At 38.0% G+C, this 20,277-nt stretch overlaps 1 protein-coding gene across 2 annotated transcripts in view; it reads right to left on the bottom strand.

Annotated features, from left to right (window-relative positions):
* Positions 1-858: 858 nt before the first annotated feature.
* Positions 859-20,277, bottom strand: part of TOX (thymocyte selection associated high mobility group box) — a 216,222-nt gene continuing 196,803 nt past the window's right edge. The window contains exons 7-9 of one of the 2 annotated variants that reach the window (XM_015855652.1): positions 11,680-12,066; positions 4,585-4,736; positions 859-2,528 (exon numbers count right to left, since the gene is read on the bottom strand). In XM_015855652.1, coding sequence (XP_015711138.1) covers positions 2,492-2,528; positions 4,585-4,736; positions 11,680-12,066 — 576 coding nt within the window. In that variant the 3' untranslated portion in view covers positions 859-2,491. The remainder of the gene's footprint in view (positions 2,529-4,584; positions 4,737-11,679; positions 12,067-20,277) is intronic. The other variant, XM_015855653.2, reaches the window with a different exon arrangement.

A 20,277-nucleotide genomic window follows, 5' to 3' on the forward strand; every position in this document is an offset into this window, starting at 1 on the left:
AATCATTTCTATTTGGTAAGGTATTGGAACAGGCTGCCTAGGGAGGTGATGGAGTCACCACCCCTGGAGGTCTTCAAGGAAAAAGTGGGTGTTGCACTGAGTGACATGGTTTAGAGTGGTCACAGGCATGGGCTGGAGGTTGGACTAGATGATCTTAGTCATCTTTCCAACCTTAACAGTTCTATGATTTTATTCCAGCTTACCTGTCCCACTCCAACAGAGTCCAGGCACAGAACCACACCCAGGTCCCAGGACCTGTACTGTGCTGAGTATTAAGTACGTGGCAGGTTAAGTTCTTAAAAAGCAAGAAACACCAACTAGCAAGAGGTTCGTACAGAATAAGTATTTTATTCATGATGTATTTTTTTTTAATTATTTACATTAAAGTTTTCTTGTATTTTGAACTCTGCTTGGATATCGAAATTAACAACTTAATGTGACTGTGCACCTGCTCTAAAAGAAATGGAGATAACACAGTTCTTTTCTGTAAAAGAAAAAAGAAAACTGCCTGTCAAAATCAAAGCTGATTCTTTTTTCTCATTCCCAGTAATTATTTTCTCATTTTCTAATTAATATGAGCGGAAAATGTAGTTTGCTATAATATAATAAATAGAAGACATTGGGTAATTAGTAGTGCTGGTATATTCCTAAAGTACTAAACAGACAAACAATAAACTGTGAATTTAATCACGAGTTCTTATACAGTTTCAAGACAGGAAAATGAGAGCTCTCAGCTACAGTCATTTGAGTAATCAAATCTGATCTGCATTATTTATTAGTTATTACATGCCAAGTGATTCCAACTGTACATTGCCTGAAATCATTCCAAAGCAAACATACCTTTGTTTCTGTTTTCCATTTTTTTTTTTTTTTTCCTTTAAATCAATGGCACTGCGTAATTCATATTAATTCTGAGTTGCTTTCTTCATTTCCTGTGGACAATACAAACCAGCGATACTCTCTATTACTTGGACAGGCATCTGGTATGAAATCCTCCAGAAAAGCATTTTCAGATCCGTCCCTGATCAAAAGCATTGAGAAGATGTCTTCTTTTGGATTTAGTTTTATTTTTTAATCCCTTTCCCTGTGGCTATTTAACTTACTTTTCACTTTAGGATATATTTGTGGTACGCTCCCTAAAACACTGTAGGACACTTTATACAGTTAGATTTGTTGGATCAAGCCTTAGTTTTGGGAGACTTCTTGCTACAGCGCCTTAAAAAGGGAATTACTTAAAATACCACTGTTTATTTTCTTTCCTTAGCAACTGAAGAAATACAGAAATAAGTATTGGTTACCTTCATTTTCTGCTAGAAAAGCAGGTTTGGTGTTTAATATGTCACTGTAAAAACTAAATAAAGTATTCACATCAGTTGTGAACGATTTGTGCCAGCAAAAGTTAAAGCATCAAAGAAACCTCTTTAAAATGCTAACAAATTTACTTACAAACACCTATATTTATTATTTCATAAATAGGCGCAACAGGTTCCATAAAAAAAGATTAAATACAGACACAGTATGAAGAAACAATACATAGCCATATGTAAAGGTTATAATTTAGCTGTCTCCAATCTGTTTCTGCATCTAATAAAATATCAGGTAAGCATTTGGCAGTTTTATACATAAAAGGACTTAAATGACATTTACTAACCAGTACACATAAAGTGATTTTCTTTTAAAAAAAGAAGCATTTTTAGGCAGTACAAAATAAATGTGTTTGCTCTTTATCAACATCAGTTTCCCTCTCATTTTTGTGTTTATTTCATGAGACATGGCCAATATTTTAATTAATATCATTTGGGAATATTCTACTTTTTTTTCTTTTTTTTTTTTTTTCTTTTCCTCCAAATAGTTTGAAAATATAGAACTATTAGTCAGTTGTTTAAAAATGAAGTAAAAATATGAATGTTTGCCAATTTAACCCTTTTTGTGAAATCCATAAACTGGAATGAGCCAGTTTCAATTACAATTAGCTACAAAAACATTCACATTTTATACTCTAGGAGAGTGTAACATAGATGCTATTTACAAACTTGCTATGACTGCTACATCAAGCCATTTAAAAAGTCTTTAGTAGTTTCATATAAACACCCATTATGAAAAAACAATGGAAAATCCAGGACTTTTATCCGAGACATCTACAGTTGCTAAGGCAGTTACTATCGCAGCACTTCACAGCAAAAACCAACATAAAATCTGAATGGTCCGAGTTTCCTTCGGGGAAGAAGAAAAGCAATGTCCGTTACAGAATCTCAGGGTGGGGGGTGGAAAGCAGAAAGAAAGAATGAAAAACAAAATGGGGGGAGGGAAAGAAAAAGAAAGAAGCGAGACTATTTTTCCAGAGTGGGTGACCCACAAGCTCAGATAGTCCTAAGTGCTTAGCAACTTGTATTTCATCATAAAATGCAGAACTGCCTTGACTGCATAAAGCAATCCATGATGAAAAGACTTCCCTGCATTCCTCAGTGGAAAGGAGAGGTGTTTCAGATTTTCAGGTAAGGTAGAGTGCTTTGTCCCTCTGCATGCCCCTGTTCAAAGAGAAAAAGAGCAAATCTGATTTTTAAACTCATCAAATTTTTAGTCATGTTCTTCCCCCCAAAAACCCATAACCCTGCTGTGTCATTAATTCCAAGCACATCACTGGAGGACAGATGTATTACCGTGGTAACAGTGATTAAAATGATTTTTAAATATGGCTCCCAGCCAGCTCATGTCCCATTCCTGGAGACACTCGGGGTCAGGCTGGACGGGGCTTTGAGCAACATGATGTAGCTGTAGGTGTCCCTGTTCATTGCAGCAGAGTTGAACCAGGTGACCTTCTGTGGTCCCTTCTGACTCAAACAACCCTTTGATTCTACAATTCTATGATACTAGTCCTGGCACAACCAAAATGCTTTGTGTTGGCAGCTTCAGGTAAGCGTGGGCAAGGGAGCACCAGATGGTTCTGGTGGAGCTCAACACAGCTCAACTTCTCCTGGCTCTATGGGAGATCTCTCATAAATGTACACTTTCACAGTTTGTTCTTGACAGGGTTCAGCTTCATCTGAAACATACCAACTCGGAGCAAAAAGGAATCATTTACTAACTTATAATTTGGAACAGCCTGTACATGTCAGAAGAAATGATATCATTTAAAGTAGAAGTATCACTGACAAGGCTTGGTTCACAGTGCAGAGATTTTCTGGGTGAGAGTTCTACTCTTCATCTCCTGCTTGGTTGCCAAAACCCAGATACCATTTCTGTTCTTTCACAGCTCTACAGCTTACTTGATTTGGAATCCAGGATTAGCACAGAGCATACAATGCACTGGCAGAGCCAAGTTAGGCTAAGTCCACACACACAGGCTCACAGACATACATCTATAAAGCGTATGTACAGTCTTCTCAGAGCAAGCTTTTGCTGATTGGAGTTATGCCCCATGGACACTTAGGGAACACTGCTAGCAATGATCTGACATTGCTTTTTCCAGAAGAGACCAGGAATCAAAACTAGAGGTGGTTATGGACCACTTATATGGCTCCTGAAAAGGTCTGCAGCACAGATCAACACATTCAGGTGGTATAGCACACAGGTGAGACCATTCTGATAAACAAGCGGGCAAACCATGAGGCAAAAGCAAAAAGTATGGGGCAGAGAGAGTGAATCCACTGAGCACACTTGTTAAAATCTGCCTTGGTGTCAACAGTTTTAGTCCAAACATTTTTCAGATGTGGTAAACCAGAAAAAGATTTTTCTTCGGTTTAGTTTGTGTCGTGGAAGTTCTTTAAAATAATAATGCAAGTGTAATACTGAGACTGAGTAATGGGTGAAACCAGTCTTTAGTTCTACCTTGTGCTTGGTTGTCTGGGCTGGATTTGATCCATTGGTAGCAGCCAAGAGCTTTTATCTGACTTTGCCTTCAGTGTTCATGCCAAGGCCAAGGGGAGTTCAGGCTGGTGTGCACATTCCCAAGGTACAACATCAATTATTTAAAACTCAAAAGGTATCTTCTGTTCACGCTCATAGAAGATTCCAGGAAGCTCATGATATAGCAGTATAACTCCTCAAAAACTATGTTAAAAGCAGGTTTGAAAGGGCTCAAAACCTCCTGGTAGGGTCACAGAGCTCCTACAGCTGTGGTACTTTGTCCCTGGTAAAGTTCATGCGATCTTATTATCATTTCCTTCCATGTAACTTGTATCCCTGTATATCACCCATCTGTCTTCCGGCCATGGGTTTCCATGACCCAAACCAGTCGTTTTGGAGAAAACAGTTTCCTACATTTGCCTCTTAAATAGGAAGTAGTGATCCTACTACTTCTTTATTACACCTTTTCCCTAAGATCTCTGTTCTGTTTTTGTAATGAATGGGAGCTGTCAAAGACCAAAACTTACATTCTGCAACAAAGTGACAAAAATCTCTATTAAATGTATGTATTGAAAACTCATTGTCCCCTAGTAGTCCAACTGCTGAATAAACACAATGTCATCATACATACGCTTCTAAAATACCAAAGGGAAACAGGCAACAAAGCTATTTTCAATCTGTCAGATACTCGTGTCATGAATGTGGCTAGACACAAGGTGGCATTCACTGGCTGCTTACCCGTTACTGCAGTAGTCATTATTCCAGTCCACAGTCTGTGCTGGAGGATTTCTGCACCCTGAACGAACATACTCCATTGCTTGGGTAACAACTTGTGCAGCTGTTGATGTTGGATTGATGATATTCTGATAATCAGGCTGAAGAGTAAATCCCTAGAAGAGAGAGCAAGTGCATTACAATGCATGGAATCCACACAACAGGTTGTGAGTATTAAACAACAAAAATAAGGTGTGCACTGTAAAACTGTAGAAGCTCTCCTTTCCAGATGTACTTCAAGTTCTCAGACTTGAAACAGTGAAAATATGTAGGGGCTTTCTAAGTTTTAAACTCTTTGGTTTGAGAAATAAACAGCACCAAATCAGTATTAGCTTTTACCCCGTCACTGAATGGAACTAAAAGGGACAGAATAGAAACAACTCAAAACCAAGAGAACAACTCTGTCAACACTGGGACAAAAAGGTTCGTTTGCACCTTAGAGGATTGGTTTAGATTGGACATAAGGACACAAACTAGTTGTTAGTTAATTCCCAGAATATGCAACAGAATCTTTCTGAAGGATGTAGGCAGCAGGTGGCTGACTGTTTTATTAGACTACACCTATTCACATATTGTTCTCAACACTCTTTTTCTTCATTCAGTCACAAAGAGACCATCTGCTGCTTCTTTTATTTGTACTTCTCTCTCAACTAAACAGAAATTCAGCCAAAGCTTTTTAACAGTTGTTGGACTACTGTAGTAAAAGTAGCACAGAATAACTTGCTTTTTGAAACCAAGAAGATGAGAAAAAAGTGGAAGTTACGAAGAGACATTTAACTCACTCCCTAAAATATCTGTCATTTTAAGTCATGATTTTTCTCAGTACTTTTGATAAATTAGACTATATCATTTTAAATATTCTGCTTTAAAACCTGGAGGGTGATTGAAATTTCAAGACTAGTAAGAACTGCCTTGGTGTACCTGGTTCACTGGCTATAAATGTACAACATATTCCTGTAAAGTTAGAAGAACCATGTTAGATAAAATATGTGAATGCTGTACAAAAGCAACTGCTGAAAAAAAAAAAAAAAAAAAAAAGTAACAAAAGAAAAGAAACTAACCCCCTTCCTGGGGCAGTGGCACACAATTCCCAGGCAAGTAAGTGGGATGTGTAGCTACTAAATCAGAATCTGAACTTGATCCAGAATATCTAGTTTGAAAATTCACTTCTGTCCAGAGTATGCATATAGGACAGATAGGATTAAAGCTTGTAGCTTTCAGTTTAAAAATACAGTGGTTTAGGTATGGCTTCTTAAGATAGGAATTTTGGGGGGAGCTGTTTTCAGATGTAGGTTAGTTTAGCAACACTACCTTTTATACAAGATGAATGAGTATTCTGATTTTCCACCTGCTCCCTTCCCTCCCCCAAAATGACCTTCCTTCAAATATAAAATCTCCATTCTCTCTTCACATCCTTCCTTCATGTTGCCTTCTCCTTACTCTGTTCATTCTGACCACAGATTATTGCCTAGACTACAAATAAATCAAAGAACTATAGAATATCCTGAGCTGGAGGACTCACAAGGATCACTGAATAATTCCTGACTCCACACAGGACCACCCAAACTCAAACCCTATGTCTGAGAGCACTAACCAAACTCTTCTTGAACTTGGGATTGTGACGGCTGCCCTGGCAAACCTGTTTGACTTTGATCACTATCATCTGTAGTCTCTTCCACATGGAGAAGGGACTCATACCTTGTGCCTTAAATGCTCTAGGAAGCCTCATTTTATCCTCAATGAGCCAAGAAACAGATCATTAGTAGTGGGCAAGTTCAGGAACTGATTTCAATGTCTAGTTGTAGTGTAACTTATACATTGCCTTGCTAATAAGTTAAAATAAAATCCACTGCTCACAACTGTAATGCCATCAGGCTGCACATCAGGCTGCATAAACAACCCCATGCCTGCAACTAATCCAAAGGAAACTGTAATTGAGCAGACTTCCCAATGACTTTAATTGGAGTTTTGTGTAATTACAAGGCAGAAAAATTGGTTTTGTATATCACCGTCATAGTTTTTATACAAAACATTGCCCATAAGGCCTTTCTGATTTAGCTGTAAGAGGAGACTAAGCACAGAAACATGGTCTGCCCTCAGGCACTTGGGTTTACCTTAGGTAGCAAAATCCCTGAGCGATCTCTTATGATTCTTCATAAAACAATCATCTGTATGAGAACAACACTGCATGGGACTAGCAGCTGAGTAGCACTGCAGAGCAGGCCCTGAGGCTCACGCCGCAAGAGTGCAGTTCTACAAGTGAGAACATAGGTTCCATTTCTTCTGGACTTCAGACAAATAATTAGTTTAGATGTGGGAAGATGGCCTGCTAGTTAAAATGCCTACATGCATTATGTGCACGTAGAATGGACTGATATGGACTGAATACTGCTGAAGTACCCCAGCGCTGAGCCCAGTGCAGGGCTCCCAGCAACAGAGTGAAGGGTGCAGCCATTGGACCTGAGCTCAGTATGAAAGATCAATCATCTAGGATCATGTTTAAAACATAGACAATAATTACTTAAGATTTTTCATCAGCAGAAACAGCTCTGAAACAGTGCATTTGTGCAAGACAGGGAGCCAGCCTTGTACCAGGCTCGTAGTAAATATTTGTGTATGATTTATGTAAGCCCTTAACAAACAATGATGAAATAAAAAGTGCTCAGAAAACGAGTGCTTCGAGGTCTAATTAAACAATGCTGAATGTTTTTGCATTGTAATGCTCAAGAGAAAATCGCCAACTGTTTTGCAACATGCCTAGAATTTTAAATTTCATTTTCTTGTTCCAGATTGAAATAAAAATAGGGAACTTGATAAAGATTAATTCGATGTCAGGAGGGACATTTGCTCTTTAATTAGATTTCTGTAGCCCTAGCAGTTTCGCTGTGCCACTGTAGCAAGTACTAAAAAGCCTGCAGCAGAACTAAACAGTGATCCTCATCTCCACACTTTACTGGGAACTAATTTCATTTCCTGCCTGTCTGGAGAGGTATTTTCAACAGGCATCAATGTTTTTGTCTTCACAACTGATTTATTCATCAATCTCAATGTGATATTTTAAACCTTTAAATTACATCCAAATCCTAAAGCATCTGTTTATTACACAAGGAAATTGAAAATCTGTCTGTGTGATATCATACAAAGATTTTTCCTTAAGGTTATAAAGGAAGTTGACAGATATTAATGATTTTTTTTTCTCTTGACCTCATTCGAAGACAAAGTATAACAAAAAAAAAAGAGGAAGAATTCTGGACAAATACAGCAAGTTCCTGAGCTTACTGTATACAATACATAGCAGAAGAAATGAGACTATTATTTTTGGCAGGCTATGCAATCACCTTGCTGTATACATTTATTTTCTAAAGGAAAAGAAACACCCCAGACTAGACTGAAATGAATTATTATTTATAAAAATAAAAAAATAAAATGTGACATACATTAATCTTCTGCCTCTTTCTTACGCAGACACTTGCAACCATGGTTACTAGACATTAAGAATACAGTTTTGCTTGTTTTACCCATGAACCAAAGTGGGACAGACTGCAATGGGACTCACCGTGCCACACTGCTTGGGTGAAGGATTTTATGTAAGGAAGGAGAGCTTCCAGTAGAGCAACTAAAAAGTGTTCCTTGTGGACTGAGGATACGTGGGAGGGAGTGAATCCTTGGTCTCATCCCTTTCCACACAGAACAACACAGTACAGCTGGATGGAGAATGGGGTACGCTCAGAAAGAAGCATGAATGTCGGTATGTGTAGGAAAAGGAAAGAACATCTCAAAGAAAACGGGATGCAGCTTCAGGTGCTGCTTTAGCCTGAACTTTGGAGAAATCATGTGGATTTGAATGACAGCAGTGAGGATTCATGTTACTTAGTCCGAAGTTAAAAACAAGTAAACATCCTGTCAAATCTAAGAAACAGACTGGAGAGAAGGAAATTTGTATAAGTTAATATAATATTGTTAAAAAATACACTCATAAGAGCATTTAATGCAAAAATATATCCTTGTGTTCTAATATACTAGGATTCTTTCAATGTGTCAAAAGTGGATGAAGGAAAAACTGTTGCACAGTGGATTCGGACTTTAGCAATGAAGAACTTTCACACAGCTCCCAGTACTAATATTTAAGAAAAATAGAGTGTATTTTAGAATTAGAAGTTAAATATGCTCAATATCAGGATCTAATTTCAAGCTAAATATGAGAATAGAACTAAAAGGTCAATTTTTACATTGTAAAGGTTCAGCACTGCAAGTGAGTACCCCTTAAGTCTGCAGTAGTCTCCATGTGATTTAATTATTTCATTAGCTGGTTTGGAATGGAATGAATAGAGAAAAAGAGCTACAGAAATTATTCAGATAAAGCATAGGAATATTTAAAAGAAAAAAACAAACAAACAAAAAACAACTAAGCTTATGAACAACAAACTAACACATAAATTTTACTCTGTAAAGTAGAATATCCCTAGTTGGAAGGGACCTATAAGGATCATGGGCTTAACACAGGACCATCCAAAAATCAGACCATATGTCTGTCACTGCCATTGACACTTACTCCAGCCACTATCTATTTCTAAGATGGAGGTTGGGAAAAAATATACATCCACCATTGGTGGGAATTGTGGCTGCTGCTTCTGAGATTCCTAAAGCCAAACTGTTGTTCTGCAAAGGTGTGTCTGTGAACACCTCTAGGAGAAAACTGCTAGCAAGCTACTGACATTTCACCTCTCTCCTGGCTATTAATCTTCATGCTGCAGTATGACATGAGAAAATTTGTCCTGCTGCTTCTTTAGGTGTATTCATCTGTTTGGCAAGGGCGGTGGTGCTTCTGAAAGGGAAAATGTCTCCTGTCGCAAGTAGTGCTGCAGGAAGTGGGATGCTAATTAGTTTCTTGTTGCTCACATAGATTGGATGGCTGCTGGAGCCTTTGGAAAAGGCTTGGGGTAAGCACACCTTTGTCTTACAAGAAGCTGCTGCGGGAACTGATACTGTTCAATCTGGAGAAGAGGCTCTGGAGAAATCTTAGTTTTCAGTTGCCTGAAAGGAGGTTGTGGTGTGATGGAGGTCAGCCTCTTCTCCCAGCCAGTAGAAACAGGATGACAGGGAATGGCCTAAAGTTGTGCCAGGAGAGGTTTGGGTTGGATAGCTGGAAGAATTTCTTCTCAGAGAGTGGTAATGCATTGGAACAGGTTGCCCAGGGAGATGGGTAGATGTAGTACTTAGGGACATGGTTTAGTGGGCAATGATGGTGGTAGGTGCACAGTCAGACTACATGATCTTAGAGGTCTTTTGCAACCTAAATGATTTTATGATTCTGTGGTTCTTCACTATGGAGGACACAAAGCAGCTGGGGGAAGAGGAACTGAAACATCTTTGAATTACACACATCTATCACTTCTCCTCTGTCAGACTACATATTCTCCCATTCTTCTTTGTTGTCTTTTTAAGAAACAGAGGGGCCTAAGTTGTGTTGCTGGGACAAGAGCCTCACACTGGATCTTCCTCTCTCCTTGCCTTGGACTGGGATTTTTGTCCTCACTGCTGCTGACTTTGTGCTGCTGTCATTGAGCTGGAGCAAATTTGGAGCGCTTTCTTGTCTTTTCCACGATGCTTTTGCCTTGTTTACATGCTCTGTGATCAGCAGAGTGTTTGCTCAATTTCAGGTGGAGTGGAGATGCCAAGCCCTTGGCATTTGAGTCCAAAACTTGGCCATCACTTTCTGCTTATAGTTTCTTGTCTGTAGTGCTCTAATGCAGTACAAATTTCTGGGTACAATGCTTTTTACCATTTCTTGACTAGAAAAAGTCATACCTGAGAAACTAGAAAGGGTATCATCGTTGTGACATGAGGGAAATTATAGTGATGGCAGTACAACACCTGCTTTAAAATTTACAATAGTTTTGCTGTGTCTTTGCCTATATATATAATTATTATTATATATATTATATTATAATAATTATTATATATATAATTCTATATTTAAACTCAATATATCGACACTGTAAACTGTTTTACGCACCTCCCCCCAAAAAAGAATATGAAATACATATTAGAAATATTCTAAAGTGAAATTAGATAGTGTAATTCGAAAGTGTAGTATCATGAACAGAAGCAGGGCCATAAGACCTACAAACTGACTTATAAACTGCAGATGTTTCACAGTGCTTAAAATAAATATAATTAGGATTGGCAGTGTGACATTTCAGCAGGTAATAAGCACCCTTCACCTTGAGTGAAGCTCAAAAATATCTCACAGTGGATTCTTCGTTATAAGGATCAGACTTTTTGACTAAGCATTATCAGTCAGCAGAAATATTATAGCTAACTTTTCATGAATTTAATAGTGGGGAGCAGAAACACAGAGGTACAGTATTTCTCACTTCACTGTACTTGCACTTACTAAAGCAAAACATAGCTCTAGTAAATCTAGTAAATCTACAGATTTACTTCTATGCACCTTTTTCTACAACTACTGCCCTGTTTTCTCTCTCAAGATAGGAGTAACTCAGACGCAAACAGCACATTTCACAGATGAGTGAAAGTTCTCTCAAACAAGTAACATGCACACCATATGCTACAAGCATGCAACTTGGTAAAGTACAACATCAGAAGGTTCATATTATCTTACCTTTTTTGTGGTATAAAATGATTTGGAATAAATCCAAAATGTTTGAGTTCATATAATTATGATGATGCATGCTGTGTGTGTATGTAACCCTTAAAAGTATCTAATATGTGCATTACAGATCTTTCACTAGTCATTAATGTACTATTCATACAATAATTAACTATAGATTTTTAATTACGTTCTGTAAATTGTGCCTACTAGTGATTCTGAAGAAGATATAGAAACGTAGAATGGCTTATGTTGAAGGGGTCAGAAAGATCATTTAGTTCCAACCCCTTTACCATCGACAGGGTTACCACCCACCAGCTCAGGCTGACCACGACTCCAGCCAACATGGCCTTGTATGCCTCCAGAGATGGGGAATCCACAATCTCTGGGCAGCCTGTGTAAGTACAGCTCCCCAGTTCCCAGATGGCTGCAAAACTCCAACTTACTTGCTGCATTGTAGGTGAATGTAAAGCAGACTGGACCTGCATCGGTAGCTGGTTTCCAATGGACTGCTGCATTGAAATCGGCTGGTGTTGCTGGATGTTGAGATGTTGGTGCAGAGGAGGGCTGATTTGAAGTGGTGGTGGTGGGGACACAGCCATGTTTGCTATGGAAACAGTCACTGGCATTTGGTTGTTGGGCTTGGGTGCTATGTTCCTGGGGATATTGGCATGCATAGCAGTGATGTGAGGATTCATTCCTGGTTGTTGGTGGTAGTGGGAGCTGAGGTACAGTGCAGAGTGAGTCTGGGCAGACCCATGAAACACTGACTGCTTTGAATTCATCATCTGAGGCTGTGGAGAGGCTTTGACATCAACAGGTTCACTGTAGCTCTGGTGGGAAAAAAAAACAAGAAACAGACAATATTTAGAAGCTACAAAATGCTGCTATTCACCTGCCTACAGCCTCGACTGTACAGAGGGATCTTTGCACGCTTCTCTCAATATTTTTTATAGTAGATTGAAGGAGTATCTGCCAACATCAGTGTTCTGTAAATGTCAGATAGTGGACAACTTTAGTTTTTAAAGAATCTCACCACAGGGAAACACTTACCTGGACAATCAAAATATCCCTGCTCTGGAGTTTGGTTATCATGCTAGAATGAGTGCCATTACCTTAAAATATTTTCCTTCAGCATCATGAAAAAAGAGTTTAGCCCCCTGCTTCCTGATCTATCCTGACATTTCGCTTTTTCAAAACTTGGGACTGGCATCACCAACCTAATAAATTACACAACAAAGAAAACCAAGCCTGTCACATTTGTTCACACAACACTCATTACTATTTTTCTCAGATCTGATGGCTTAGTTGAAAACAGACTCAAGAGGGTGGGTACTGGCCGAAGTCTGCAGTGATCTTTGACACATCATTTCCCTGTGCAGCACCTCATTTTCCTATCTGCAAAACAGGGATAAGAATTTCAGTGTCCTTTACCATAGCCACTGACAACTGCTAATACTGGTTTATCAGTGGATATCTCACAGTGTAAAGAGGCTCATCCAGTAGTACTACTGCAATGAACAAATATACGAATTGCTTTTATTGTGAAGTATTCTGTGCTGGGATGCTATCTAGACCTGTGCCAAGTATGTTTTACAAGTCATACAGGTAAGAAAAAAAAAGGAAAATTCTGAATAATACTACTTTTTTAGCAAAACTTCCTCTATAAAATGTGTTCATAAAGTTCTGAAAATCCGCTTTTAATTGATGTCTGTATAAATGTTAGACTGCATTAGACAGAGGAAAACTATCTTAGCACAGTTTGAAGAATACTGCATAGAATAACAGAAAATGCAGAGTTCGAAAAAATTTATAGTCTATTCTGATTTTTTTAAGGCTGGTAGTAATAAAAATTTAGTAATAAAAAAATTTAGTAATAAAAAAAAATTAGTAATAAAAATTTTCCATTAATGGGTGTGCACTTTAATAACTCTTTATATATCAGATACTTGTTGTATCTGATTTGCTCTCAATTTGTTGTCTTCCATACTCTAATTTTCTTACATCTTCTCAGTGCTAACTCAGTGTGCTCAAATAAATGGTGACAAAACTTAAGAATTAGCTTCCATGTGCTTATGGTGGGAACTATAATTTGCAGTTAAGCGTACTGGGATTAAGAGCCAGTGAAAGTTGAAACATGCTAGGAAAACAAAATGGCAGAAATATCCCTTTGGAGAAAGAAGTCACTTTGTCAAAACAAGGGCTGAGAGATGCATATATGCCCTTATTCGGTGACCTCCATGTCATGTTTGCTCAGTTTACAAGTCAGAGTAAGTTTCACGTTACTCTCAACATTCCAGGGTCAGTGCAATTGAAAAAAGGCTATTTGTATTTTTTTCTGAAGGATGTAGCACCACCAACAATCCACACACATGCATGTTGTTGAGGCTGGTTCATTACATGTGATGATAAAGATGAAAAAGATAACCTCATTTTTCCTATGTAGAACTGCAGTTCCATAAGCAAAGAAAAACACATTTATTTTCTCCATCAACCTAAGGAAAATTAAATTTATATACTAAAACCAAAGCAAATCTTTGCCTCTGTGGATCTGCCTGGATCTGATCACATGTGAGTGTACACATCTGTTTGAGGTGCAGGCATTAAAAAAATAGTAAAAAGTAAGTAGTAAAAATAGTAAAAGATAAAACTTGAAAACTGGTACCCAATCTGCCTTTTCTTGTTGTTGTTGTATGAGTCCTAAAACACTAACCTAAATGTTCATGATGATATGAAAAGTATTTTTCCCACCTTCCTCTTCCCACTTATATTTGTAAGATGATCTTTTAGGTGTGGGGACAGAGACTGGCAGGTTTGTCAAAACTTGACAGCTTCCAAAAGTTAGTTAACCAGAGGTGTGGTCAGGACCCTCCCCTTCAGTGTGGTGGGCTCTTTGCATATTACAGGAGATCTGTACTGTGTTTTTTCTTGAGCAACTTGAAGCTTTACTGAGTGCATCACTCCCTCGTGAAAATGCTCTGCCTTTCCACAATGTAGCTGGAAGGCTCTGAGCAGGGGCAACTTCTTCAGTTCATCAGGTCAGCTTGGTTAAACAGTTCCTCCTGGTGAGGAGGTATCAAAAAGCCTTAGCAGCACTCTTTGTGACACACTGATATGTACTATATGTACCTACGTTTCCCTTGTGACTACAAAGATGCTGCCACACACCTCTTTTAACAAAGAGACAGTGAGCCTATTTAATTACTGGGTAATACTAAGTTCACACATAAGTGGTGAATACATGACCCATACTGATAAAATTACAGGGGAATTGGATACTTAGTAGAGCATAATAATTGAAATCCCAAATTACATTAAGAGGAATTGTACAGTCTTGGGCCAGAGATGAATAATACTTACTTTACCTCTGAGAAGAGTATCTGCAAAGTGATCAGAGGGGCAGTTCTAGTTGTCTCAAGCTGTCAGTTAGCTTTCTGTGCATTTCACTATCTTCTGATCCAGAAAGCACAGCACTTTAGTTTCAGATCAAGTATTTTGCTGTTACTTAGGTTGCTTTAAATCATCTATGATCTGATTCCAAATTGTCCACTTAGTCCAAAGCACATCAATATTATCTGTAACTGGGAATCTTGATAAAGGAACCCATTATTAGCTATTTTTCAGCATAGCGCACTTTCAGCTTTTCTAAGGCTGGGTCAGAAATCTCAGGTTTTGTAAGTACAGCTGAAGCTAATGGTATAGGCACTGTCAAAAATGTTTGGCTTTGTTATATTGCTTTGCCATTAAATATATCAAGAGGAAGTTTATGATACATAAGCTACACTACTGTTTCAGGCATAATTACTGCTTTTATAGGTTTGAATAGGCATTGCATCTGTCCAACACAGCATCATACAGTCCTTAGTCAAGGGCAGCACTTTTATTATGGGCAAAGATAGGAAGTAAGTAAGAGGGACTGTAAGAAGCCAGTATGGGAATCAAATACACAGCCATGTTCCCTAACTTTGCAGGTTGATATTCAGTCCATTTGATCTTGCCTTATCCAGAGGAAGAGCTGGGGAATCATTTTTAAAAGCTTTGCTTAAAGACAACATAGACAATTTGCTTATTTAGTTATGTTGCTAGATACATTTATTCATAGATACACATAGTTACTAATCGATCCACCCAGGATATCAAGTAATGAAGTCCAACATTTCCTACCTCTGACAATGTCTTCTTTTGGACACACAATGAAAAACTCTTTTATCACTACCATCAGAATTACTTTTTCTAGACCCACCACTAGAGGGTGACAGAATATTATATTTAGTTAATGGTAGGAAGAGGTACACAAACATTAACGACTATACACCAAAACCACAAACTAACTTTTCTTGACAGTCCTTTACACTCTTTGAGTGGCTTCCACATGTTCTTGAGTCCAATCTATCTTTTTACTGAAATCCAAAGAAAATGATGGAAGAACATTTTGAAAGCCCACCAGAAAGGGAAATAAAGTGAAGAGAAACAGGAAAAGGAAGGAAACAACAGAAACACTGCTGTATATCTCATGGTAATTAATTTAATTATATTAATTAAAAACACTGGCAAAGAATTTATGGAAAGCCTTGGTGAGTGATCTTCAGCTTCTAAAATAATTCTATTTGCATCACAATTTCAAAGAAGTGTGAGATGAGATAGATGAATTACCTTAGCCACAGAAGTCCTGAGTGTTGACTACATAACATAAAAGGCAAAGTTCTATGCCAAAGTTTTGACCAAAATTACACCCTTCCTTCTAATTCTAGGGCAAAACAAACTTTTCCATCCACCTTTTACTCCTCTATTGTGTGTCAGAATTCCATGTTTATACCTACCAAATTTAAGAGTTGAATTTGGTTAAGGGGTTAAATATTGCTCATTCAGCTGTGCTGCTCTTTCCTAAAGAGAACCATGATGGGAATCACGGTCCTAATCATAGACTGAACTAAGGAACAGGGCAGAAGTTCCTTGAAGCAAAACTACAGTGAATGCTTCACCCTCAAATTTCCAGTTCATTCCTGCAAATGAGAAATAACTTTTGACACAGGCATCATGTTCAGCCTGATGTATCAGAGAAACAGCAACAGTCTAGTGACGCTAGCCTGGAAACTCCATTGTTTCCTCTGGGACGTTGTTTTACTTCCACTTTGAAAAGTCTATGGTTGTGCTTTAAACCACCAGATACACTTCTGGGTAGCAAAACAGTAGTTGAGATTTACAGATGGGCTTTGATTCTCTAATTTGTGGCTACCTTTTGGCTCTTCTATTCCCCCTTTTGTTGGAACAGAGACAACCTCCATGTGACTGAAAGAAAAGTTAGGACATGTTTTAAGATAGCAGTATTTTAAGGGCCTTTTCCTTAGAGTATGTAAACTAATGGAAAATCTCCTGTTAACTTTAATGGAATATGGATCAGAGCCCAACACTGTTACCATAGTATTAGTGTCTTATTTTTTAAAAAAGCCACAAAGTACCTGGCTAACATTGGCTGAAATTAATACCCAGTTGATGAGTACCGCTTTCTACCAACTTCTATGCAGCAGTACATCTAGAAACTATGAGTGGCTACACATGTTATTTTGCCTTTTCAATACGTTAATGCAGTCATTGATAGGAATGTTGCTAGGAAATAGGATCATATATAAGAAAACATATATATATGTATGAACATCATTAATTTATGTACACATATTCAGCATTCTTATTCTAATCTAATAAGTAATACCATAAAAATGGGAATTAAAGAAAAAATTTCATTCCAGCAAGCAGTGCTCAACTGATACTATTGAGATACAAAATAAAGAAGTTGGTATTGTCACAAATAAACAACACTGAAAAATTTTCTTTTCTTATTCAACTGATGAAGAATCAAATTATCAAAGCTGGAGCAATATGATTTCAGCAGTTTGCATACAAAATGTAAAACCCCCCCTTTTTTATTAGCATCAGCAATTAAGCTCCTTTCTATATTAAAATATGCATAAGATTGCAGAGCTTGTACACATTCAGTAAACATTCCTGGTACTACAGAATGTCTATAGTGTCCTTTAAACATATGCTGAAAGACCTCTTCAAGGGCAAAGACATGAGCCTTATGGTCAATATGGCTACTACAAACTTTCTACCAATGTCAGTAGCTTTCTTTGTCAGCAAACATAACTTATTCCAATCTCAGAAGATGTTTTTACATAGTGAAAATGGTGTAACGTGGTTTTATTTTAAATGAGAAACAGGTGCTTTGGGTTTGGCATCCCATCTACGCTGGTGATGTACATGTACCTTTATGAGTGTTGCAAATGTTGGAAAAGATTTAACTTGATTCAGGTTTTAAATGAACACATGCCACGAACCAATGCTGCTGACATACTATATCCCTCTACATGAGGGTGCCACGATCACATCAAGTGATTGGTGTCCATTATTAAGCCACGCAGAGAAATTCAACAATTTTTGGACTCTGTGACCGGAATGAAGCACTCAGGTAACAGCAGTGATTGTGACAGCTGATACCAGCAAGGTCCAGGCTGTGTAAGCTGTGATCACCTAGGCAGGCCTGACTCAGCTTTAAATGAGTACCATGACACTAAAGAGGTAGATAGAAGGAAACTGGCTGAATATTTATTCAGCTTCTACAAAGCTTACCTAAGCTTAACTTTGCATCTGTTGTCTTTGCTGTCTCTTTGGTGGAAGGAACATCTTGAATTGTTTATTCTCAGCTTTTCTGTGTTCACACAATTCTGTCTGCTTTTAATGTTTTTGACATTTTAGGTCACCTCCAACCCTAAGCCTGTCCTTGAGAAGAATCCTTTCTTTTAACCTGCATGGGCTCAGCCGTTTGATTAATACCACTGTGAAGCTGTTTATGAAGGAATGACTTATCTCTGGCACTGCTCCCTCCTTCTTACTTAGCTCTTTCACTACTTCAGAGATCCCTTTCACTTAACTCTATTCACTCCAGCAGAGAATTCATATGCATATTTATAATACAGCTGCTTTCCTACTTAAGTCACAAGAGGCTCTTAGAAAATGATGTTTCATATTTTGTTAATTCCAGTCACCTATTGCAATATTATTGGTGACTCTGGAGAGTTCAGAAGCTTTTGACACATTCTTGATGTTTCAGAACAAAAGAGTAAGCCATGAGTTGTCATCTATAATTAGCTGAGTTGGTGCAGAAGAACATCTTCAAATCTAAATATATATTTTGTCATCATCTGCAGGGGATTGTCATGGATTCATTCAGAGTATGTAAGTAAAAATGGATGTTTTATGAATGTAACCTGGATACATGTGATAGAGGATATGCAACTTTAATTTGATACAAATGTTTTAATTCCCAAAATGGAAGCACTAGGCTAGTAGTGAAACCTAGTTTTATTAACTCACTTTAAAAACAAACACAATTGCTCCCCATCAACATACGGTTTCTCAAAGGCTCAAGAAATTTATGCCATTTGGAGATTAAATGATCTAAAAGAATTGCTGGGTTTTTGCAATGCTGAACGTAAAGATTTGCATGATTTACTCTCAAGTACATTTCATGGCATTATCTTAAATACATTTTGTTCTTCTTTTCCAGCTGTGGTAGATAGTTGGTTTCTTTCCTAGACAAGAAGTTGGTTTGATTTGTGTTATTATGAAATCAGACAATTGTTTTATCAATAAATATGTTCGCTTACTATGTATTCCAGTACCTCACATACATGCACATACATGATTTAATTTACGATTCATTGAAAATTTCCGGTTATATCATAATAACTCCAGAAATGGAGACTGAAGAATCACAGAAACATGAAGCTTTCCCCCTAATGGCCACGCATAACAGCGTTCCCAGTGAGAGACTCTAATGTTTATTGGACAAAAGAAAAAGCTGTAGATGCATGTCATTGTTCTACTTTTTTTTTTTTTTTTTTTTCCTGTTTTGTTTTAATGGAAGCATTGCCAGTTACCTTGCAGCACTTTAATAGCTACAAACAAAACAAAACAAAGCCCATTCATCAAACACAGCCATGTATTTTCTTTATTCTTTCCATGTTGCTTTCACTGAGAACGACCTAAACTGTTTTCAAAAATTCCAGAACATCTGTATTTACTGGGGCTAGATAAAATACTGGAATCTGTTGTCTCAGAAAGCAGAAAGCAGCTGCCCTTGCCAGCAACAGAAAGGTTGCTGCTCTTCTTGTACACAATAGCCAGCTGATTAAAGCCTTGGCCAGCAGACACAACAGGTCACTCCTCTATTCTGTCAAGAGATATTCAGTACTGTATTTCCAAAAGAAATGTCCTAAACCCTGGCAGCTGCTTATTTCAATAAGGAGAGAGCTGGGACATTGTGCTCCCCTACATCTGAAGCTTGTTCTCTATGCACAAAAGAATTTGAGACTAATTGGGCCACAGAAAATAAATCATGGAGGGAGCACACCTACACATTCACATTTAATTAGGAGTGGGGTGGAATACAGTCTGGGAGGGCTGACATATTTTGCCTTTTTGTCTTTTGTGGCAAGAGCTTTCACCACATACGCGTGAAACAGGAAATTAACACTGTACAATTCACTGGTTGGTTTTGGGTTTCCTTTTTTTTTTTTTTTCCTAAACATGGTCTCCATTTTCATAGAATCATTCATAGAATTGTAGAATCCTTACAGTTGGAAGGCAACTCTGAAAGCCATCTAGTCCAACTCCTCTGAAATGAACAGGAACACCACAGCTAGATCAGTTGCCTAGGGCCTGATCCAGCCTTGCCTTGAAAGTCTCCAGTGACTAAGCATCTACCACATCTCTGGGAAACCTGTGCCAGTGCCTCACCACTCTCCCTTGAAAAGACTTTTTCCTTGCATCTAACCTAAATCTAACGTTTCCTCTTGTTCTATCATCCTTATATAAAGTCTGTCTCTTTCTTTCCTCTAGCTCCCCTTTGGGTACAGTAAGGCTGCTATCAGGTCACCTCATAGCCTTCTCTCTCTCAGGTTGCATAACCCAGTTCTAGTAAGAACTTCTTTAGCTGTTCAATCACAGAATCATAGAATTAAGGATCAACTCAAGTTGAAGGGATC

This window comes from Coturnix japonica, chromosome 2, assembly GCF_001577835.2.
Source record: "Coturnix japonica isolate 7356 chromosome 2, Coturnix japonica 2.1, whole genome shotgun sequence".
NCBI lineage: Eukaryota > Metazoa > Chordata > Aves > Galliformes > Phasianidae > Coturnix > Coturnix japonica.